Below are 23,564 nucleotides of genomic sequence, written 5' to 3'. Positions count from 1 at the left end.
GGGGGGGGGGAAGGGCCTTGTATATCGTAGCACTATAAAAAGTACGCCCGGGCAACGACGCAAAGCGGAGCGTGCTGTAAAGTTATGAAATCTGTAGGTGTCAGGAGACCGCCTCCGTTAGTAATAACGCGACGATGAGTGTTTTTTATATTTCATAAAGTTACGATGTACCTATACGTGTGTATACGGGGTAAATATAAAAAAGGACTGAACGAGAGAAAGGCAGTCGGATCTTCCGCGAGATGTGATGAGACTTGCAAAGTGGAAGACGCGGTAAGAAAGTATATGCGCCTCGCATATAATCTTCTCGTTTCGAAAATCTTGAACAATTGATCCACAATAATAACTAGCAATATTATTTTTATTTTTTTTCGGTAAGATTTAAAAATTCACGGGAAGTTTAATAGATCTATTAATATTAATGTATTTGTGTTAATATGCGTATAGAATTAATATTGATACATTCGTATTAATGCATAGAATCTATGTATTAATACATAGAATAGATTATTTTGTTATTCTCGTTTCGTTGAAAATCTTGAACAATTGATAATTCCGCAATAATAACTAGCAATATTATTCTTATTTTTTCTTCCCGGTAAGATTTAAAAATTCACGAGACGTTTAATAGATCTATTCGCGTTAATACATAGAATCTATGTATTAGTATACATAGAATAGCATTTCGACGGGTACGATGATATCCATTTTTTTTTAATGTATCCATTTCTTTTCCATCTCCGCGCCCTACGATATTATACTTGATACTAATCTCGGAAACAGGCGCTTGACAGATACATGTAATTTCTTTCTCTCTCCCGTAGGGACACAGGGACAACGACGTTAGGATACTAACGATACTTTTATTTCTATTTTAAGGCGTTACGTTGTCTCTCACTCGGTGCCTCTCTTCGTGAATCGATGTTGATTCAATAAGGGCATTTATTTTTATAACAAAACAGTTTTCTTTCCTCAATATTATCTGAAATATTATCTCAAAATTACGTTATATCTTTGTACGTCGTCTCTGTAGCTCTACTCTACTCTTGCATGTACAATATGTAGGTACCTACATCGTCTGTTGGATGCATCTGTGCTTGATGCACTGACGAGTCTATCGTGCTTGATGCGCAATGCATTCGGACGAACAGACATTGTAGTACGTTTCCCGACGCTGCGAGAAAGCGCAATTTTTCGATACCCAGGAAGAAAGTGCAATTTTGCGATGCCGAAGAGAAAGCTGAATTTTTCGATATTGAAAGGAAAGTCCATTCAGGCACCGGGAATGCGCCGCCTCTGATATTAAATATACAATATTCTATGTTATATGTGACGTGTATTGCGATATTTATATATATTTATTTGTATAAAGTAATGTGATACATAGCGTTGAATTCTCGGATTATTTGAAATTATAAAGTTTAATGAATTTTACAAAGTCTTTAATTTGTTTACATATCATTTAAAATAATTGCGGTTGAAATATTTGACATGTGGATTATTCGATAGCGGAATTTCTAATCTTGTATTTGATCAATAGACGATCCGAGTGCAAACGAGCAATCGCGCGCGCGTGTTTCCGCATACGGTGATTCCGCTAATTTCGAATTTCCATCGTTGCGAGATCGCGCAAACACCGCGCGCGGGGATCGCTTAGTTCATTTTGTGTAGAACGATAGTATACATACATACCGTCTTATGAATTACGCTACGGGAGATGGAGATGAATTATGAATCGGATATCCGAGAGGAGTACCGGAATTTAGATTGCAAACTTGAATTGTGCAACTGTGGTGTTCTTTGGCAAGGCTAAATTATTTAAATTTCAAAAGCTGCACATGTAAAACCAAATTCATCTGTTCGTCCGACGTGTTTTGCATACGAAATAATTTAGATAGATTTGGCGAGCTTTGCACGAACGAAAATCATTATTATTTAATCATTATTATATATTATTAAATTGTCGATATGATAATCTCGAATTATGCAGCAGTTTGAAATTGGGAGCAACTGTTTTAAAAAATTGTTTACGTATATAAATATAAATTTATATTAAAATACATAAAAATTTATTTGACCACAAGTATCATAATTACAATTCGAGTAAATACAATTACGATTATATTTTACGAAGGGGAAAAAGAGATGTTTTGACTAGGTCTTGATACGTGAAAAAACGATCTTTATAGAATTGTAAAAATGAAAGACTAGTTCAATCACTAAATTATATTTTATATTGCATAAATGAAGCGCGTACTTGTAGAGAGAATCTTTCTTCTTGTAGAGAGGACCATACGTTGCGTATCATGCTTTGACTATTTCTACACGAAAAGAACGATTTTGCTGGAACACTGAGAGAAAAATATTTTGTATTTGTGACTATAATTGCATAGTAAAAAAAATTATGATTAGGAGCACTATTTTTATAGTTATTATTACTATAAGTTAGTAATAATAACTTTATATATATATATATATATATATATATATATATAGTATATATAGTCCTACCAAATATGAAGGAATTTTATTATAACTTATAATAATTTAAAATAATAATATAGTAAAATATCAAGATAAATGAAATAAATATTTTTATGTATAAGTAAATGCAACTGCAATTATAGTAAGTACTATTTTCTTAACATTTGCTTACTATTTATATTGTAATAACTAAAAAATAAGTAAACAAAAAAATAATAATATCAATCATACCTAATGTATAACCGTAATGCATTGTTAAAGCAGCTATAATTTGCATGGTTAAATTAATTATAATTTTATAGTTCTCTCTAAAATACGTTATAAATTATAGTTAAATTATAGTTTAATTATAGTTTAATTATAGTTAAGTTATTCCAACTAAATTTTTCTCTCGGTGAAGATCTAAAAATTTTGCTGGATACAGATCTGATAATAATTCTTGTTGGACCAATCTTGGCCATCGCTCAATAAATGACCGAAATTATGCACGAAAAGAACGAGTTTGCTAGAAAAATTTGGATCTGAAAATAATTTTGTTAGACCATCAAAATAATTTTGTTGAAAGTCAAATTGATTTCTAGAATATCAAAATATTTTACAGCAACGCTTATCATTTTTGAGTTTCCAACAAAATTACTTTCAGATTCAAATTTTTTGACCTTCGCAGCAAAATCGTTCTTTCCCGTGTATAAGTTCGGTCATTTATTAAACGTATGTCTTACCACGTTGAAAAGCTAGTTCTCATAACTGACAAGAAGGCAACGAGTACGGTATAAATAAATTTGCAGAGAGGCTGACGTTGGGCATGAAAGCCGCGGCGCGGAAATTTCGGGATAGAGCGGAAACTGCTATCTCTTTTTGCTGGCCTATCCTTTCGACGAGATGTTTACCCGTTCCGAATTACTGTCCGGAAACGCATTGAAACGCAGACCCTATCCGCCTCGTATTGTCGAATTCCATCTGCATACCTGATTTTCTGTAGAGCCCCCCCGCGCGATATATATTGTCTACTACTTGAAGGACGCTCGTACGAATAATAGTCCGCTACTGTATAAGAATATAAAGCAAAGCGAATTTTCTTGCCTGAGAAAAGTTTTCGCTATTGAAACGATACGTTTTTTTGCGACTTTGCTTTGAAGCTTATTCCGAAAGAGTTATAGTACACAAGAATTATAAATGAATTCGATACGGATCGTAATTCGAATCAAACGAGAGAAAAATAAATAAATTCGGTATTTTCCGAGAGGATCGCCGAGAGGAGGATATTTTTCTCTGCCTTTCCGCGAGACTCGGTCGTGGAATACTTTCAGATCAGAGGAGAATTAGATAAGAAGAGAAATTAGAAATTCTGAGTCCCCATATTTCTTGCGTCTCCGCCGTCCGCGGAGCGTTGTTATATCTCTCCCGGCAGAAAGAATCGAAAATCGAATTTCACCGGCACGCGGAATTTTATTTGCGATCTTAAAGCGGATGGCTCCGGTGCCAAGTTACAGATCGGGGTAAACAACCGATTTGGCTCGCTCCGGTTGCATAGGCAGGAGAAATAATGGCGATGGAAAGACCTCTCTCTTTCGTTCGCTCTTCCCGTCGCTTTAGCGTCGAGTAAACGGAGGGGAAATTTTTTTTCGTCGTTGTTATTCCGCGTTATGTAACGAGATCGAGCCATTTCGGCTGTAGTTCGAGAAAAAATGTCTCGCGCGTCCCTTTCGATCACGATGTCGGCTATTCGATCCGGCCTGAAAACGATCGACGTAAGTCATCGTCTGCGTGATGCCGGAAATGAACCTTTTGGCAGAAAGCCCGGATAATCAATAATACTCTTTACAAACGGCGCGCGATAAAACATGTTCGTTATTAGCGCGGCGCACCTTCACGATCAGGAAATAAAAGGAGGAAAGGAAAAAATCGCTAGTTCTCGATCTATAAATGAAATGAATAGATGCACTCCGCTAATTTACTGACAATGACACGTCCGAGTTCAAATGATACAATTTCTTATACAAACATCTCATAAACGGAACACCCATAGACGGTATTTTCCTACATATTTAAAGATATTTTACAATTAATTTTATATAAAATTGATTTTGAAATTAATAGTAAAATTAATTTCTTTTTTTTTTACCGCAAATCAGCGTAATTCACTTATTTAGAATCACAATCAATCAATCAATCGATTGTTACGTGGCGGTCATAGTATTCGAGTTTAATCATTGTGTGTAGCAACCAACAATTAATCGAAAACGTTGGCAAACTGTCGTGCAGTGTTGCCTCGTCAAGTTGAAGTCAAACAAATTGAAATGTAATACATATATGTCAATATATCGCGCGTCTGTGTAAAAAAAAAGTATTTTTTTTTCTACGGGATGCAGCGGGATGTAAAACGTAACGAAGCATCTCTCGGTACAGCGGCGCGTTTTGTCCGTCATAAAATTAAATATCGACCTCCCCCCCCTTCTCCGGAGGAATTTAATTTCACCTCTATCTGACTGTCTAATTAGCCATCCTCTATGCTGTGAATGCAAATTAAGCCAGGTGCGCGCGGGCCTCCTCGATGATCAGGTATGCATCTTTTCGGGAATACCGCCGGGGAATACGGGAGGTCTGTTTCCCACGGAATGGCCAGGTGCAGCGCTATTATCCAATATGACCTAATTATGATAGCGGTACACCGACGTAGCGCCATGCGTTCGCTATAAATGGACCCGCGTAAACCAGCCCTGCGTACAACCAGCACCAGCACGCCGATATAATACCCCTCTCGTAATAACGACCAATTCGCGTTCCTCCCTCCCCCCCTCCCTTCCTCCCGTTCACCACCGCCGCGTTCCTCATCGGCCGAGAACGTAGACGCGTATGCCGAATCCTATCGATCCGATTCGAAATTGATTGACGTATCGACACCTGTCGCGGCTCCACTGCTGACTTTCGTAAAACTTCGCGTCGCAATCGGTTACGATTCCCTCCCATCGCGAATCGTGATAAACATGCGCGCGGTCGACGATTGACAACGAGCTGAAAGAAAGCTCGCGGCGTGAACTTTCGATCGCCATCAGCGACGGCTAGTATTTTTGACACTTGATGACTAGATTAAATCGGACCTGCCGCGGTACAGCGTACATTACGATAATAAGATTTGCCAGCTGTCTAAATAATTTATTTCGATTTCAGCCAGCTCTTTGAATTTCTCGAATTATTTATTTTGCTGCGTTTTTCACATGTTAATTGGTAAACGAAATTAAAATTATATATTTTTTGATATAACAAATATATTTATTAAAAAAGATTCAAAGCATGCAATTTAATATTGTACGAAAAAATTGCTAAGTAGATAATTAGTTCCACTGGTGATGTTATGCATATTTATTCGTTAATAATTGTGATGTCTTATAACTTTTGTATTGGATAATGAATAAAATATAATTTGAACACTGTTGTTTATCGAAGATAAACAATACCGATCTTCATATCTTCTCATAGAAATCAAAGATAAATAAAGACTAGACTAAATTTTGATGATTTTCAAAAGTGATTGACATATCGACATCTGCTATTTGGTTGCTCATCATTATACCGTATCTTCGATACTTTATCGATTTTTCCATTTTGTGCAAATAGAATTGTTACAAAAGTCGATGTACAAAATGATTTTTAGATTCAATTTTGCTGTAATCGAATTAGTGGAACTAATTGAAACTTAATAGCGTTGTATATATCATAAATTACTTGAAAATTTTGCTAAGTGGATTAATCTTGCGGTAATGATCACGAGAATTTAATTTAACTGCACACGAGAAGAATGATTTCGCTAAAGGATCTAAAATTTTGCTGGATTCAGGTCTGAAAATAAAATTTGTTAAATCGCCAAAAATATTATTTTAGAATATGAAAAAATTTTTCAACATATTTTTTTATGATCCAAACAAAATTTATTTTCAGATCTGTATCCAGCAAAATTTGAAATCTTTCAGCAAAGCCGTTCTTTCCGTGTGTGCAGTTTCAATGTAATAGAAGTCAAAGGGATAATATTCAGCATATTTAAAGCCTCAATAAATAGAATATAGTGTTGTAGCAACGTGATAATAACGTATGTAAACGATGTAGCTGTAGATAGTCATACAAATTCAAGTGAGAGACATGTAACAAGTGACGGGTCGATTGTCACTCTCATTCCTGTAACGATATGTGATTGATGAATCGACATCTTTAATCGAGCCGTTTACTCTGATTGGTTCAGTTTTTGATTACCAATTTCAAGGGTAACGATTTTGAGAGCTTCAATTCAATTTTCCTCACAATTGCTCTTACAATTAATAGTAATTCAACGAACGACATAAAAGGAATAATGACATGTTAATTAATGGCATCAACGCAGAATGTCATAACTGACGAAAAAAATTTATTTTTCTCACGTGAGCCAAGACTCTAAAAAAATTAGTATTTAAATATCAAACATTTCATTGAGAACGAATAGTTGTTATATAAGATTACGAACTTGCCTTACAGCGGAGCGCATGATACGTCGCAGTTTAAGTGCATTTAATCGCGAAGTGGCCTCTTTCTCCCGATCGCATCGAAACTTTTCGCCGATGTTTAAAATTTTATCCGGCAAAGGCGGAATATCATCAATAATAAAATCGCGAAGTTTCTAATTAAGTCACTTACCAATTCTACGTAAATTGGCAACAATGTTTCGTTAACGAAGCGCGAATGATTCGCGATTAATCCGCCACAAGTTGCGCGAAAGAGGGAATTAATAGTAAAGTGGGTGTTAGCAATAATCAACAGTTTACCGGCGCTCTGCAACAGTAAGCTCCCAGAGGAAAGGAAGCTCGCGTTACATTTTTATTGGCTGATCAAAAGAATTAAGTCGAACGGGGACAAGAAGTTGGAACAAGATGAGAACTGATCAAATTTCAGCGATTGCAATTTGCTAAAACGAAAACCTTTAAATCATTGAATTGTTTTAAATTACAGGCATTTCGTATTTGTAGGTAATTAGCATTATTAGTTATGAAAATACTTAAAAAAACTAAAAAATGTCCCAGGTGCACAAAGAAATTTTTACATCTGTAAAACTTGGATGATTTGTGATGAGTTTCTTTTTCGTTTTTTTTATATTAGTATAACACGATTTATTTCTTAATCTTAAAAATAGAAGTTTGCTAAAAATACACTATTACACATTTATTTACAAAAAAGTAGAAAGGAATCTTTAAACGATTAATATATCTCGTGAAGAATGGAAGAAGTATTTCACTTTGGTCGCATAATATTTATAAATGTATTAGTTCGTGTTTTAGTAAGTTTTCACTGAAATCCAGAATATTGGCTGTCAAACTTTAAAATTCGATAAACACATTTGTAAAAAACGTTTAGTGACAAAAAAAAAAGACAAATAGAAATGTTCGTTTAAATTGATTCCTTTCCCTTAAAATTCAAGTCAGTATTACTCTCTGATGCAAATTTAAAGGTTTTCCCAAATTTAGATTACATTTATCGTCGGCACTCAGGCACCGATTGGTAACGGGAAATTTTAATATAACTCGAATTCGACGCGAGGTGCGCGCGAGTCGAGCGTAATTAGCGCCTTGATAATCGAAGCCTAAAGTTTCCCCCTCGACCTTACCGGCCCATTGACACTGGCAGCACCGTTACCAAGTCCGCCAAACTAAACCGGTCTCCCTTCCCCCCTCCCCTACCCTTCTTTCGACATTCAAATAGTGTCGGTGCAAACTTGTCCAAGTTCCGACTGCAGCTCGAGCTAGGTAGAATACGTAATGAGTACGTGGGCTCTTGACTTCGGACTATTATACCAGCCGGCCCATTATGACTAATCGCTCGGTATGCCTCGCTATCGGAGCCTCGGGGGCGAATATTCGCGTGGCGAATGAAACTTATACACATACAAGAATCACAATTATATAACTCGTTATCGTGCAGGATTTATGTTTGAATAAACGTGATCGAGTTTATTTCGAAAGTATATTTCCGATATTATGGCGGAACGTTAATAACAAAGTAAAATGTGATGTGTAGTAAACCAAAGTAAAATAAATGAAAGGAAAAATTATTATTTTGCTGTAAGTGTAACTTTACTAATGGCCGTTTCATAATTAATGGTGCGCAACTGATAGAGGGGATCCTGCAATCGCCCGGACTATCCTAACGTTCAGTCGGAACGCGCGGTCGGATCAAGCTCTTACTTTACTACTTCACGTCGCTCACCGCGGAAACGCTTCCCGCACGAGATCGAAAATTCCTAGATAATTTCTCGTCACGCGATCGTTCCTCGTCAAGTGGCCGCTCGCTGCACGGGCGCGACGCTAATTTCTGGCTTAAATCTCGAAGGTGCGGTCCGACCGGGATGGGGCACGATGTGAATGCGAACGGTCATACGCGCAGTCAGGACGCGAGGAGATGAGAGGGTGAAGATAGAAAGCGGAAGGGGGGCGAGGAGAGAGAGAAAGAGGGGAGGAGGGGGGGGGGGAGAGTTTAGGTATTGGCGATTCTATAGCGATGTATTAGCACCACGATTGCCGCCAGCAGCCAGCGGCCTAAGTGAATGGCTCTGCCGAGGGCTTTGCTGATTATGGCGTCGCCATTGATCCAGATCGAAATTGGCTTGCCTCTGTCATGGAACGTGCCCAGAGGACCATTAATATCCTCCGCGGGCCAAGAGCGAGCGGGCGCGACGCCCGTATCGATGACGGAGATGAGAGGAAGAGGCCAGCTAATCGCAAATATAGCCGCAGATCGAGGTGCGAAGCCCTTCTCGTCGCTGTCGGGATATATCACCTCATTGAGCGATTAAATAATTAACATCCGATCGCTTCTCATATCTATATGTGGGAGGGAAGGGATTTACTTTAAAATTCCAATTATAATTGTGTGAGAGGAGATGAAATAATACTTAAATACGTTTTAGCAGAAAAATTATTTGAACTCGAATAATATTTTGTTTGAAAAAAAATACAGAGAGAGGAGAAAGAGAATATTTTAAAAATGTGTTTTCTGTAAAAAAAAAAAAGAATGGTCTCTTTCAATAATATTTTAAAATATACATCAGCATTAATGTAAAAGTCTGATTTTTCACGAATATTAATTTTTTAAATGTATGTGAAATTCTTGCAGTAGTTTTCTTTTTAAGACCGCACAAAAATGAGCTATTAATAATAAAAAATACGTTGCTTCCATTAGAAAATTTAAAATATACATTTATGTAAAAAAATGTTTCTTGTATTACTAAAATATTTATAGATATCTCAGCAACTAAGCTTTCGCCAGGTAGGAAAAAAATAGGCAATTTCCGAGGCATTTTTATAGATTGCTGAATACTAGAATGTAAAATACTGTATTATATACTGATATTGACAGACGATCGTAAATAATTAGACAATCTTTAAGTCGTTAAAAATAGTCGATCAATAATAAAAGAGGCTGATTTATAAATCCGTCTACCATTGGAAGAATGACGATCCACCACTTGTCTGTCTATCGGGGCGATTAATAAATTGTCAGGATTAAAAGGGTTCACGCTCGGTAATAAATGCAGTGTTCCCGCGGAGATTGGATTTGACGTAAATCGGCAAAACTGGAAGCGAAATTCTCCCGCGGCGCTCTCTCCGTCTAGTCTCTCGATCGTGTTCGTTTACACCTCTACCTTTATCCCCCTTGCCACCTGATTAATGTGGATTACAACGGAGTATATGTAAAAGAATAAGGATGCACCATATTTGATCGCGCGAATTATATCGGGAGGGTGTAAAATTTATGGACTAACACACTGTAGCGTGTTACCACGACGCGAGTAACAGGTTATAAATATCGAATCGGGGTACAAACGCCATTTCATTTATCCATGAAATTTTCCGATATAGATAAATTATGCAGCATCGGAAATACGCCAATAATAGCAACGGATTAATTTAGATCATTTACGAGCCTTTATGGCTCGCTTTTACGTCGCTTATTGCTCTTTTCAATCCAATGAATAACTTATTTGCGGAATAAATATCCTAGCGCTCGTTTACGAGCCAAACAGAAATATCTAATTTTTGCGTCGGAATGATTCAAAACGGGGGACAGTACGCAATTATTCCGCCAATCAAATTCATTCTGTTATCGATGATAATAAATGGATGTTTCCATTATTTTCTACTATTGACTCGTTACTGACGTTAAAGTATGTTGCACGAATACGAGTATTTTTCTATTTTAATTAATTCGGTCTATTTTAAGGCAGTCTCGTTGCAGGTTGAATAAACGCTTGTAATATTTCTCGTTTACAAATATGTTATATATAATAAGAAAAATTGATTTAATTTGCGACAATAATAATAACGAACGTAATAAATTGTTACATTCGTCCTATCTTATTTAAAATATTGATTTTTAATACTGGTTTGATTACTGAGATAAATGTAGGCATTTGATAGCGTACTAAAGCGCCTTTTTTGACAGAATTAAGTGGAAGACAACGTGCGTCTGACGCGAAAAATTACGTGGCAAGCGAAGATAACAGTGCTCTCGACAATTGACCTTTTCCCGCTCGAAGCTATAATATGGCTCTATTCGCCGTTTATCGGCTAATTGAAGTTTTCAAAGGCAGTCATTTGCCAGATTGAATTAAAAGTTGAGTAGTTGCTTGGGGATCAAAGAAACCTATTTTCTCTGCCGCTCGAATACCGGCGATGGATTTTATACATTTGTTATTATTGGCGTCTATAGCTCTGCATATGTATGATTCGTTCTATTTTTTAATCACGTATCACCAGTCGTAAACTAACCGTCGATATTTCCATATAGAGAATATATGAATATATGAATGACAAATCGTTATCGCCGTTTTTTTTTAATTCATAATAAAAATTTATAAAGATTCGGATTTTTGGAGTTAAATCTGTTGGGAGAAAAATAAAATTTCCCAATAATTTTAAAAATTACTAAAATTTATCGGCGCGGAGGTACACGGATTTCGGACGAAATTTTTCGGGAAAGTGCCCTCTAAAATGTGTCTCTCGATACACCGAGAATCAATTTTCGTTGCCGGTATATATATATATCTTTCGGGACACCTCGTGGACGCGGCGATGAAGGCTCGGAGTAGATGATGCTTCCTTCCTCCGTCTGTATCTGTCGATTGCCAATATCTCGGCAAGACGGCAAGAGACGACGACGACGACGGCGGCGGCGGCGGCGGCGGCGGCGGCGGGATCGAACAGGCAGGATTCTCAGTTCCGATAAGAGTTAGTGCTCACTTGTTGACCCGCTTCGACGATCGTAACTTATCGAGATACAAGACCGGCGATTGAGAGAAACGACGTGTGCGGCCAGACGCCGGGCGAGACGGCTCTCTTGGATTTATCGCGAGACGTCTTAATAACGTCGCGCGCAACGAAGATTTTTACGGGCGACATGTGCGATGGATTGCGCGCGATGTCGACGCGACTTTTCAGCGACTTTCGGTTTGAGATTCGGACTGATTTTCTTCGGCTGTTTCCGAGAACTCGTCGAGAAATCGCCGAGAGTCGAGCAAGCGACTTCGCCCCTCTCTCGTCGATCGTCTCGCCATCGTTACGTTATTCGTTATACAACAACGACACTCGTCGGGACTTTATCGTTGGCAAATCGAGAGAGTCCGGCGATCGCGCGGGCAGTTCTCCACAGCAGTTCATGTGTAGTGCCATTAGTTAACCGCGCTGATCGACGTTACACGCCAAGTGGCATTGCGCGGCAAGTAAATTTTCTGTTTTATCGTTTGCGCGCAAATCATCGTTAGGCATTTCCGCGGCTCCACCGTTTAGTTGGCACGATCCGATTGGATTGCGCGCGCCCCGCGCGCAGTCGAGTAGAATTACAGACACGGTACGCCCGGCCAATGCCGATCCGTTACAACGAATAGCTGCAGATAGAACCGATAATGAATTGGAATTGTTTGCAAACTGCATGGGCGCTTTAGCAACAACGCGAGCACCGCCGCCGTTCTCTACGGCGCGCGCGTACAATCGCGCACATAGTTATTCCATTCGAATATAATATGTGTTTCGATAATTGGAGGCTTTTACGAGGCGGGGTTTCTGTTTGGAATTGCCAGGTTTCTATATGCCGATGACGGGCCCGCTCTCCGTTATCGATAAGGTCGGCCTGTCGTATTCGGAAACGCGCCTCGCGGCGGGCGTCTTTGTTTAAGTTGGATTGCTTCCTTTGACACCTAATTGCTCGCAGTTGAATGCCATTCTTAGCACAGGCCGCTAAAGTCGTTGCATCAAGATAGTTTTGGCCCGGCGGAAACTTTCCCCCTAATCGTCGTTAATCTTTTCTTAACGATTGTGAGACACATGTAATAAAAGAATCAAGGCTTATTTAAACCGAAGAATTTTCTCTTAGCAAAATTAACATTTTGACAGGTCCAGCTTGTCAGCAGAAATATTTTCTATTTCGGTATTTTAGTATCGTCTCGTGATAAATACAAGATTTTAATACATTGTATTTTTAAATTACCGACGACTAGCATTATAATTTGATAGCATTGAAGCGTACGTTTTTCATTATCAACGATTTTTGACAAAATGTGTTTTTGATCCATAAATCGTGACGTGACACGAATTAACATAGAGATTACGAGACGATACTGGAATGCCGGGATGGATGGTGCGCTTCTGCCAAAAAAGAGAGAGAGAGAGAGAGAGAGAGAGAGAGAGAGAGAGAGAGAGAGGACGGAGAAACCTAATGAATGCATGTTGAATTTACCTGTGCACCGACGAGGCCAGCGCGTAATCTAGGGATGTCCGTGTGACTCCAGTCTGATCTGGCCCAAGGGTCGACCCTGCCGAGATCGCTGCTCAGGTTGACTTCGCCAAGTTGATTGTGTACGAACTTTCTGACGTTCCAGGGCAAATCGTTGTGCCTACGAATCAGAAGTATGCGCTTTAAAAAAGAATGCGCTTTTAAAAGAATATCACGTGTACACGGAAAGAACAATTTTGCTGAATCTAGATCTGAAAATAATTTTTGTTCAATAATCAAAATAATTTTGTGCGAAAGTCAAAGTAATTGCTAAAATATCAAAATGTTTTATAGCGATTCTTATCAGCTTTAACATTCCAACAAATTATTTTGATGATTCAACAAAAAATTATTTTCAGATCTGTTTTTAGCAAAATTTTTAGACCTTTCAATAAAATCGTTCTTTCCGTGTACGATATATACATCGCGCGATATTCAGCAGTGTATAACACGGAGAGAACAATTTTGCTGGAGCCAGATCTGAAAATAATTTTTGTTCAAGAATCAAAATAATTTTGTGTAAAAGTCAAAATGATTGCTGTAGAATATCAAAACGTTTTATATAGCAATGCTTATCAGTTTTAACATTCCAATAAATTATTTTGATAATTCCACAAAAAATTATTTTCAGATCTGTATTCAGCAAAATTTTTAAACCTTTCAACGAAATCGTTCTTTCCGTGATAGGACATGAACTATTATTTACTTGCTTGAAATTCGTGTGGCGCGTTGCATAGAATAATGAGATATTTTCTATTCGAGTAACAATTATGAAACATTATATACTCGTATAATACGTTCGAAATGCGTAATGATCTGTATGTTACAATGTTACTTGAGATTAATAAGCAAGCTTGAATTAAAACGGGATTTATTTAGTTCCGAATATCTGGGGATTATATATCCGTATCATTATACAATGTAATGTGTGATATATTGGAATAATTACTTGATACATTAGTGAGATCATATGTACCGGAAACAAGACTGTACATGAAATTCAATTTGTATTTTTCAAATGCCTTTATACATTGATATTGTATACATACATACATACATATATATATTTTTTTTATTTCGATCAACGATACGTTTGCGAGGTTCTATCGTCAATTTCGTGTAACAAGCGCTCACCCATCGATCAGAGGCACTTCAGTGAGGATCCTCCTGATCACGTCCAGCCTCTGCTGGTGCGTGGCAGGCGCGGATTGTAGTAGAAACGGCAGACAGAGGCCTCCGAGGAGCAGGACGGCCACTAGGAGCAGGACAGGCGCCAACAGCCGACACCTCCTGCGAGGACTCTCGTCTCTGCGATCCTTGCTGCTGCCGCTGCTAGGCGAGTCCTCGCACGGCGGCGGTAATCGCACGGTGCCGTTGCAAGGCGCCACGTCTGGCAGTTCTGTTAGGCACGTGGTCTGAAAGAAGAGACCCAAAATTATATATGAATTCTGCTTGCTATTGCTTTGATATTCATCTCGCTGAATTATTAATCTCGTTGGAAGGAATAAAAAATCGAAGAATGATTGAGTTCTCTTTAACAGGCGTAAAAGAAATATTACGATATTTCTGTTTAATTTATAGTAGCGGTTTTCTCACATCTTTCAAAAAAAATTTTCTGAGATTATGTATAGATTTCTCAGATAATACGTCTTTAATTCCGATATTTCGAAATTCACTTTGAATTTAACGGAACACATTTTCAGATATTTTTTTATCGATCTTTCAATATCAAACTTGGCTTTAGGATATTTCTTTTAAGAGACGTTCGTTCATGTTTGTCTGTAGGGTTTTTTTTTGTCAATTTGAATGATCTGTGTAAGCGATAATTACGTTTTTGCGAAACAGATCTCATTCATGGAGCAGACAGAACATTTGGGTCGATTTAGTATACCGCGCGCACGTTCGAGATATTTGCTTGGTGAATTAATTAATCTGGTTAATAGCTGCCGCGGAGATTACACGACGCGCATTCAGCGGACGCGTACATTGGTGGAAATAAATAATTACTTGTCTGTAATTTCGTGCATTGTAAGCGACACTGCGGAAGATTAATATTTTCCTGGCTAACTGAAGTTAAACACAACGTATTGCAATAAAGTCGACCGAGTATTACGAAAGGCTTTAATTAAACGCGATATGTGAAATATCAATGTGAAACGTTTTGCCTTTGTAATTGAAACTGTAACACTTTGTTTATCATATTAAGAATTAACAACATATTTTGATATTTCTGTCAAGATATGTTATTAATTCTTAATGCGATAAATAAATAATGCGTTACAGTTTAATGAGTTACAGGAATGTCAACACGGAAAGAACGATTTTGTTGAAAGGTCTAAAAATTTTGCTAAATACAGATCTGAAGATAATTTTTTGTTGAATTATCAAAATAATTTGTTGGAATGTTAAAACTGATAAGCATTGCTATAAAACATTTTGATATCTACATTTTGATTCTAGCAATTATTTTTACTTTCGCACAAAATTATTTTAATTATTAAACAAAAATTATTTTTAGATCTGGATTCAGCAAAATTGTTCTTTCCGTGAAGATACGTTATTAATTCTTAATGCGATAAATAAAGTGTTACAGTTTTAACTATAAAGACAAAACGTTTCGCATTGATATTTCACATATTGCGTTTAATTAAAGCCTTTTGCAATACTCGATTGACTTTAGTTAGATGCGCCTCTTCCGATTAATATACAATCAAATTATATATTCAATGAAAAATTTCTTGCGTTATTTTTGACTGCGCATCGATCTCACTGTAACGCCACATTTCCAACAGCATTCGCAAAATTGTTTCAAATCTTTCAAATAGAGCAACGAGCTTCGTAGCGGGCGTGTATATAAATCCTCTCGCATGTGTGCGAGACTTTTCGACGCGGGCGAAACGTATCCGGGCGAAGTTAGACAATCGCGCGTGTTAACGACTATTTAAGTGTCTCTTAGAAAGTGCATTACGCGCGGTGGCGCATGCAGCGGAAACGGACGGGCACCGGCGTGACGCGGCGCGGCGGCTGTAACCTGTCCGCGGAAAAATACAACCGCCGCCGCCGCCGCGGAGTACCAGCCGCTCGAAGGAGGGGTGTGTGCTCTGCCCTGGATGAAAGGAGGGCTCCTCCGCGGCGTCGTCGCTGCGACGCTCTGCAGGCAACGCGCGGTAAACTTTTGTTCGCCCTCCTTTCGGCCACCATAAAACACGTTAACGCCCGGCTACGGATTTTCCGCGCGGCGTTTATATATAGCCGTATATACACAGCGTAGAGGAACACAGCCGCGCGCGAGAAGGCATTGGGATACTTGGCGAGCCTCTGGGAATTTTCTCAGTTTCTACAGTTGTCGTAAACAACTCACCAAGTCATAACTCTCGTGTACTGTATACACCCCCCCTCGCGCGGTACCGCGTGATACCCATCAGATTTTGCGCAGTTACAAATCAAACAAAATCGCGGCTCTTTCGTCGAGAGACGATTGGCACGGTTCATAATAAGAAAATAATAACAGAACTTTCGGATAATAATATTATTTCCCCATAGTTGTTTTAATAAAAAAAAAACGTAATTGTGTGCTCGCCAACGATTGTACATAATTTATGAAATTTTGAACGATTCAATTATTCCAGATTCAATTAAAGTTAAAAAGAAACCATGTTAAATTGCGAGATATTCGATACGGGCAAAGATAGAACGCAAACAATAATAAATAAAAAAACAATTCGAGTCTAAGACAATCTCGTTATCGCAGATGGAAAAAGATAAGAAATAATTGGAAAGACATAAAAAAATTTCGACTGACACAACGAGTATTCTGCTTCCCGATGCTCCTTTCAGCGAAACTTCCATCTCACGCGTGTTCTTTCCTTTATATATCTATACATAGCGGCGCCAAGTTTCGCGTATTTACGGCGTACAATAATGCGAGGGATACGAAGTTTCGCGAGGTACTCGTACGCGAATGGAAGAAGCTCAAACGAGAGCGACGAACGCCCGGATGAAGCGGGCAGATTCAACGAGCTTAAACCGCGAAAGTTATCGTCGGCATTACTCGCGCGAAAGAAACGGCGGTATGTGCGCGTTATCGTCGCGTGCGCGGAACAGCGAACGCGATTCCCCATTTTTAGCCGTTTCTCCGTTTTCTTATTCACGACTCCGCTCGGGAGAGAATCGATTATCGATACCGCGGGTAATTAATAGCTGCCTGGAGGTAATGAAAATGAAAGCTATGGACGCGCGTCGTTTCCGTGCATACAACTAACAGAGAGAGAAGAGAGAGAGAGAGAGAGGGGGGGGGGAGGGAGGGAATTTCCCGACAATACTCGTTCATTGTTTAAAATAGAGTCCGGTAATTACAGGGTGTTTTCTTCTTTCTTTCTTTCGCGATGCAACAATAAACGAATTTCACTTTATTCATTAAGTATAATAAATACAGAGGATAATATTGAAGGTAAAAATCGAAAACAATTTTTCCCACCCCGCAGCTTAACGGCGCGTTTAAGGAAGCAATTCCGAATTTTCGATCTTTTTTTGTCGCGCGAGCAGTCGCCGACAAATTAATTCGTACTTTGCCACGCTGGCTACGTAAAGACAATTATTGCCGCTCGTGATAATAATAATGGGTGACCGCCTTTTAGCGCTGCTCCTTCGGAATTTAACGAAAAAGGGAATTCAACGTACTTTTATAACCGTGCTAAAAGTTTTTACCGCGAGCGTAAACGTATTAATTAAGCGCGTTAATTGAGCGCGTTTAAAAATGAAACGACACATAAGGCGGTTATGTAGATACGAAGTATGGAAGATGCAACGCTCCAACTTATCCTCATGTTTTTCTTAAAATGAAATTACTTTCACGAGCGCGGAAGACCACGTCTCTCCAAATATCATTATTTTTCCACAGATTTTGAAAGTATTTAAAGATTTTAATTTATTTTTCGGAGATATATAAAACATTATTCAATATGTTTTATACAAGAAGGAAGGAAGAAAAGATAAGTTTATATCATAACTTTAGTTTTCGTTTTGCTGAAAATATGAGAAATAATAAGAAGCTTAGAATAGCATCTTATTATAAGAACGTGTTTCACGTGCAGTTTGCACAGGAGATACTAATTTCTGTGTCAAAGTGCAAGTTTGAAATGTCTTTTTGGGGATTCTTCGAAATTTTAATTTTTTCGATAATATTTTTTTGCAATAACTTCCATTGATGTGCGAGAAATTCGACAAAATGATGAAAGTGACATGTAAAATAAATAAAAGATTTCGAAGGATTTTCATATTTGAAAACTAATGTCTATAGCCGTGCTCCGTTTTTCGATTTGCAATTGTAAAATACGGGCGGTGTGTCACGTGTATATCCACTTGTTACGATAAAATACTATATCCTATTCACCGGTCGTGCCAGTTTTACCCTGTATATACAGCACGTAGTGCTCTGAAACTATAATGGAAGTCCTTCCGCATCCGTCGTGTTCTTACGCGATTAAGTCCGGGCCCCGACTTCTCGAGGAGACGTGAAGTGCGAGATTCGTAGTTGGCTCTTTGGGTACACGCCGAGGAGAAACCCCCGACGGCGAACGCCATCGCTGATTCCTTCTTGTGTCTGGTTAATGGAACTAAGAAGCTCGTAAACGTATTAACTGCTGCAAAGGACATTGGCTTTGATCCACCTGCGACGAGTGCCTGCCTTCGTCTTCGCTCTTTGAAAAGCCCGATTGACGCATAACCCCTCCCCTGCCCCCTTCCTCCTTCCTCTCTTCTGTTTCAAGCGCAAAAATGAAACTGCTTTATGCATGAGAATGTAAAATTGTTACAAAATTGCGCGCACGCAGGAATTATCATTTAGACAGATATAAAATCTTTTGATACAGAAATCGAAATATTAAGAGATACTATATAAAATGATGGTATATTTATGTATTTTTATTCAAATTGTCATACTTCTGAAACATATCGATACGCATATATTGGTATCTGAGCCTCTTTTATTATCGGTTTTCGAACGGGACATGTTTAGTCCTGATATTTCGATCGTATCTTTTCTCTTCATATACATACTCGTATAGGCTAACCATAATACCTATAAAGGAAATACAAATGATCCCACAGGGATGATTGGCTTGCACAGTCATTTGGGTTCGGCGAATCCACGGACCCGAGTTCATTACATTGCGGACACTCAATATATTGTATATACACGTCACACGTACATTCATATACAAGCGAATTCAGAATTTGTAAATGACAATGCAGTGGAAAAGGGAGAAGATATAAAGGCAGAAGATAGCTTGATCTAAAAAAAAAAGAATAAGAATAAGTTGAAGTCTACTTGCATGTATATTAAGTAATTTTGTTAATTTTAATAATGTATATAAAACGTACAAAAAGAAAACGAGAAACAAGAGTCATGAGAAAATGTAATACGATAGATATGCCTAAAAGTTTTCTTCGCCTCTTTCCTCTCTTCAAAAAAAAAAAAAGGAAGACAAAGAGGAAAGATTTTCGAGAGATGCATCAAGAACTTGTCGGACAAGAGACTTTAAGTCTTCCCTAGGAGATGCATTCTCTCTCGTTAAATGAGTCCGGTAACGAGGCTCCTCGCCAAACTCTCGTAACAGGGGTACCTCCATCGAGAGCTTCTTGAAGCGCGCCAAATTTTACGTCTCGCTATAACGACGGCGGGGAAGATAAAAGCCACGCGAGTTTAGTGAGAGAAGAGAACGCTTATCTCGCCGTTCATAATTTCGGAAATCGGACAAGTGGGACGCGCGGCGCGGCGGGCCGCGAGAACCGGGCGGCAAGTTTTAAGCCGTAAAGTCCTCGCGGAGTTTACTCGTCGTTAATAGCGCGCCGTTGCGGCGGCGGCGGTGGTGGCGTCGGCGGATCAAGGGGGCGCGCCCGCGCCGCGGGGTGGAAAGAGATACACGGGAAACTCCAATAACGAATGTAATTTGCCAGGTCGCGGTGTGGTGTGTCCGGTTTAAAGCCGCGCGCCAAACACCACCATATCTCACCCCGCGGGCTAGGCTTGAAAACGCTTTCTGCCATCCCCTTTGCGGCCCCCTACGCGCGTATATATTTGCGTGCGTGCGTGCGTGCGTGCGTGCACGGAAGTGTATAGGCAGTGCAATAAGGACATCAGACGGGCGAGGAAAGGAAAGGACTCGAAAGACGGCGGGGACCAGAGCGACACCGCGCGTGCGAGAGCATTGTCAAGTTTTCGTATAAATTTCTCCTCGGCGTGAATTCAAAGACCGCCGCGGGGGGGGGGGGGGCTCGCATAAAGCCCGGAGTCCGGAAGGGTAGTCGGGACGAAGCGTGGAGCGGAGGAGGGCTGGTGTGCAGGCCCTAAAGAGCAGGTGGCATTCGGTACCCCCTTGTGTCCCTCCTCCTCTTCTCCTCTTCTCGCCTTTATCTCGGCTGTCTCCTCGTTCTCTTAATTCCGGTGCGATTAACGGTCCGCGCTGCCGAGAAATTAGTCCGTCTTGTTTCTGTCCTTTGCTTTCTCCTCCTTCTCCCGCGCTTCTCCACTTTTTCAACGTGGCGTTTCCGTTCCTTCCTACCTCTTTCTCGCAATTATCGCGTCCTTAAACGCGAGGGTCCTTCCATCGAACGGCTCATCTTCGTCTATTTTTCAGCTCGGATTTGAAAGACAGGAGATTTAGTGTTATGAAAAAAAAATATATAAATAAAATTAAATATCGCGTATGTGGATGACGGTATTCATCCTGCGGTTAGAGTGTCAGTGGTAGCGTTCTGCAGGCACGTAATCGAGGGATCGGTACGTGCCCCCTTTCATATCATGCACAACAGAGATTTGCGCTGTATTTGTTTTGCAACGAGCGCAGCGCCGGTTTTTTTGTTAATTAGCTTAATCGAGTGGCGCGCCGTGCATAACGCTGAATCGGACGGATGAGCCGTGAATGCGAGGTGATTTTCTGGACGTTAAACAACACATTGTTCAAGAAGAAAATTTTGATTCTCTGCTCCGGGGATCGGGATATCATCATTAGTGTCATTTCGCGCGCGAGCTCATTAAGAGGGAAAATAACGAGAAATATTATAATTATCGAGGTAATTGTGCTCCGTTTGGAATTATCAATACGCTTGTCACGGCGGACAAATACCGTGGGCCACACCGCCCGCCGCGCCGTTGCCGCCGCCGCCGCTCGTTTATTATCATTTCACGCTGCGCATCGCGACGCCCCTCCGCACTCTTTTAATCCTTCCCACCGGTTGGAACGTTAATTTCGCCCCGTTCTGTCTTCAATTGTGTAAGCCGGCTCGTTAAATGTAAATTTTCCGCGTGTGACAGCGCGCGTTATAACGGAGGCATAACGACAGCCGTATACGCCGCGCGCGGTTTAGACTCCGCGCGCCGGATTAGACTTAATGAATTTACGCCATTTCGACGGGTCCGAATGTCGACGGGCGAGGCGGAGACGCCGCTAACATACGGGACATTTAGTCGGAATTAAGGACGACCTTTGTTCTCGCGGCCCGCCGCCGCTCGCCGCCGCGCCGCCGCGCCGCACGCGAATTCGCACGTCCGCGCACATTTTGTTTTGAGTAATGAGCGCGCGCGCCGCAATTGGCGCAAATACTAATGCGGGAAGAGAAGAGCGGAAGGGCGAGGGGGGGGGGAGGGAAGAGGAGGATGGGAAATGGGGAGAAAGAGCCTTTGTCTGGTCGGAAAATAGCGGTACCTCGTCTGTCGAATAGTCCGGACAATAATTTACGTTCTTGTCACGGGAGACAGACGAGAGCTAGACAGACAGTTTACATACGTTTTGATATTTTCGTGCGTTGCACGGTGCAATAACTTTATATTATTTTATACGGATTACATTGGGACGTATCAAATCCGTATTCCGAGGCCGTTTTGATTAATTTGGAGTCGATTCTCTTCCGAAGATGTCTCTCGACGGTATACAAAGTTTGTGCACTTCACAGTTTGTAATAGTAATAATAATTATTCAATAATTAACCAATAATAATTTCAACAATACACACAGTTAATTCTCAAATATCTGTTTCTTTTTTTTTTATGACACACAAATGTCTCGAGCCATTCTGTCGGTAAACGCACGATAAAAGTTTGTTTCAGATCATGTATACATCTCGCGGTGCGAACACGCGTTGACTCTCGCTTGTCTTTAGCTCACTTCCGTTAATGATGAGAATCCAGGGAGCTTTTCCGATGCTTTTAGTTAATTAACAATTACACGACCGACGGTGCGAGAAAGAACGGGGAGCGGAATGGAAACCGGCAGGGCGGACGAATGGATCGCCTTTGTAAAACGGAAGCTTCGTCGAAGAGAGAGAGGAAGAGAGAGAGAGAGAGAGAGAGAGAGAGAGAGAGAGAGAGAGAGCCTCCTTTTATTGGAATTAAATAATTTAATGCGCCGCGAGCTCTTCCGGAAATTCCGAGCGAGTTCTGCTCGGCATCTAAATTGAAACTTCGGCCTTCGATATCCTTTCGCGAGCGGAACAAAACAACCGTGCATTGTTGAATTAACTTTCGAACGTCGCGACACTTTCCCCACGATTGTCTCGCGCGCAGAAAAGCTTCGTTTGCGCGGGCGCTTCTTGTTTCGTTTGCCTACCGTTTTTGTAATCCGATTAAAATTTTATGTAATTCCGACCGTCGTGTCGTCGGGATAGTCGGATGCTTTTATGAATTTTATGATATTCGCGACGGTGAAAGATTTAATTTTCGTTCAGTTTGCCATATCTTTCGTCTATTTGTTCATTATTCTGCGATTTATTTGAAATATTTTATATAATTCTTGTCAGAGAGATTTTTTTTAACAAATACGATAATGGAAACCTTCTGATAACGATAACACGGTATAATGATTAAACATTTAGTTAATATTACGATAGCCTTGCAATAATTATTTGCACTGTTAAAATTGTTAGCTATAAACGCAAGAAAAAGATAATATTCATATTGCAGGCAGAAATCGCAATAATGGCACACGTTTCGCAAATAACGGCTTTATTTTCTTGTCAAATAAAACTTTGCAGTAATTAAACAATGCCGCATATGCGGTATTTCAACAAATCTATCGAAATATAATTTAATAGAATGCGTTTCGTGCGGCGATCATTATTTCGTACGTAACGTTTGACGAATTTTGCAAATTTGCTCGTTTTCAAAAGAAAAAAAGAAATGCGATCGGCGTTTCGCGACGAGGAAAATCGTTTCGGAAAATCTTTATAATAAAATTTTGGAGAAGAGAGATATTCCTCGATCCTGACTTCTGATATACACTGGCGCGTGTGTATGT

At 39.7% G+C, this 23,564-nt stretch overlaps 1 protein-coding gene across 1 annotated transcript in view; it reads right to left on the bottom strand.

Moving 5' to 3' along the window:
- LOC105455002 (dipeptidase 1-like) overlaps positions 1-23,564 on the bottom strand; it is a gene marked incomplete at its 5' end in the record, with an annotated part of 109,528 nt that overhangs the window by 42,135 nt on the left and 43,829 nt on the right. Inside the window, 2 exons of the mRNA XM_011698019.1 lie at positions 13,237-13,393; positions 14,407-14,687. Of these exons, the coding sequence (XP_011696321.1) occupies positions 13,237-13,393; positions 14,407-14,687 (438 nt within the window). The remainder of the gene's footprint in view (positions 1-13,236; positions 13,394-14,406; positions 14,688-23,564) is intronic.

Source organism: Wasmannia auropunctata, unplaced genomic scaffold, assembly GCF_000956235.1.
Source record: "Wasmannia auropunctata unplaced genomic scaffold, wasmannia.A_1.0 LD335965.1, whole genome shotgun sequence".
In the NCBI taxonomy this organism is placed as follows: domain Eukaryota; kingdom Metazoa; phylum Arthropoda; class Insecta; order Hymenoptera; family Formicidae; genus Wasmannia; species Wasmannia auropunctata.
The sequence above is the reverse complement of the archived record's forward strand: the minus strand, read 5'-3'. Positions and strand labels throughout refer to the sequence as shown.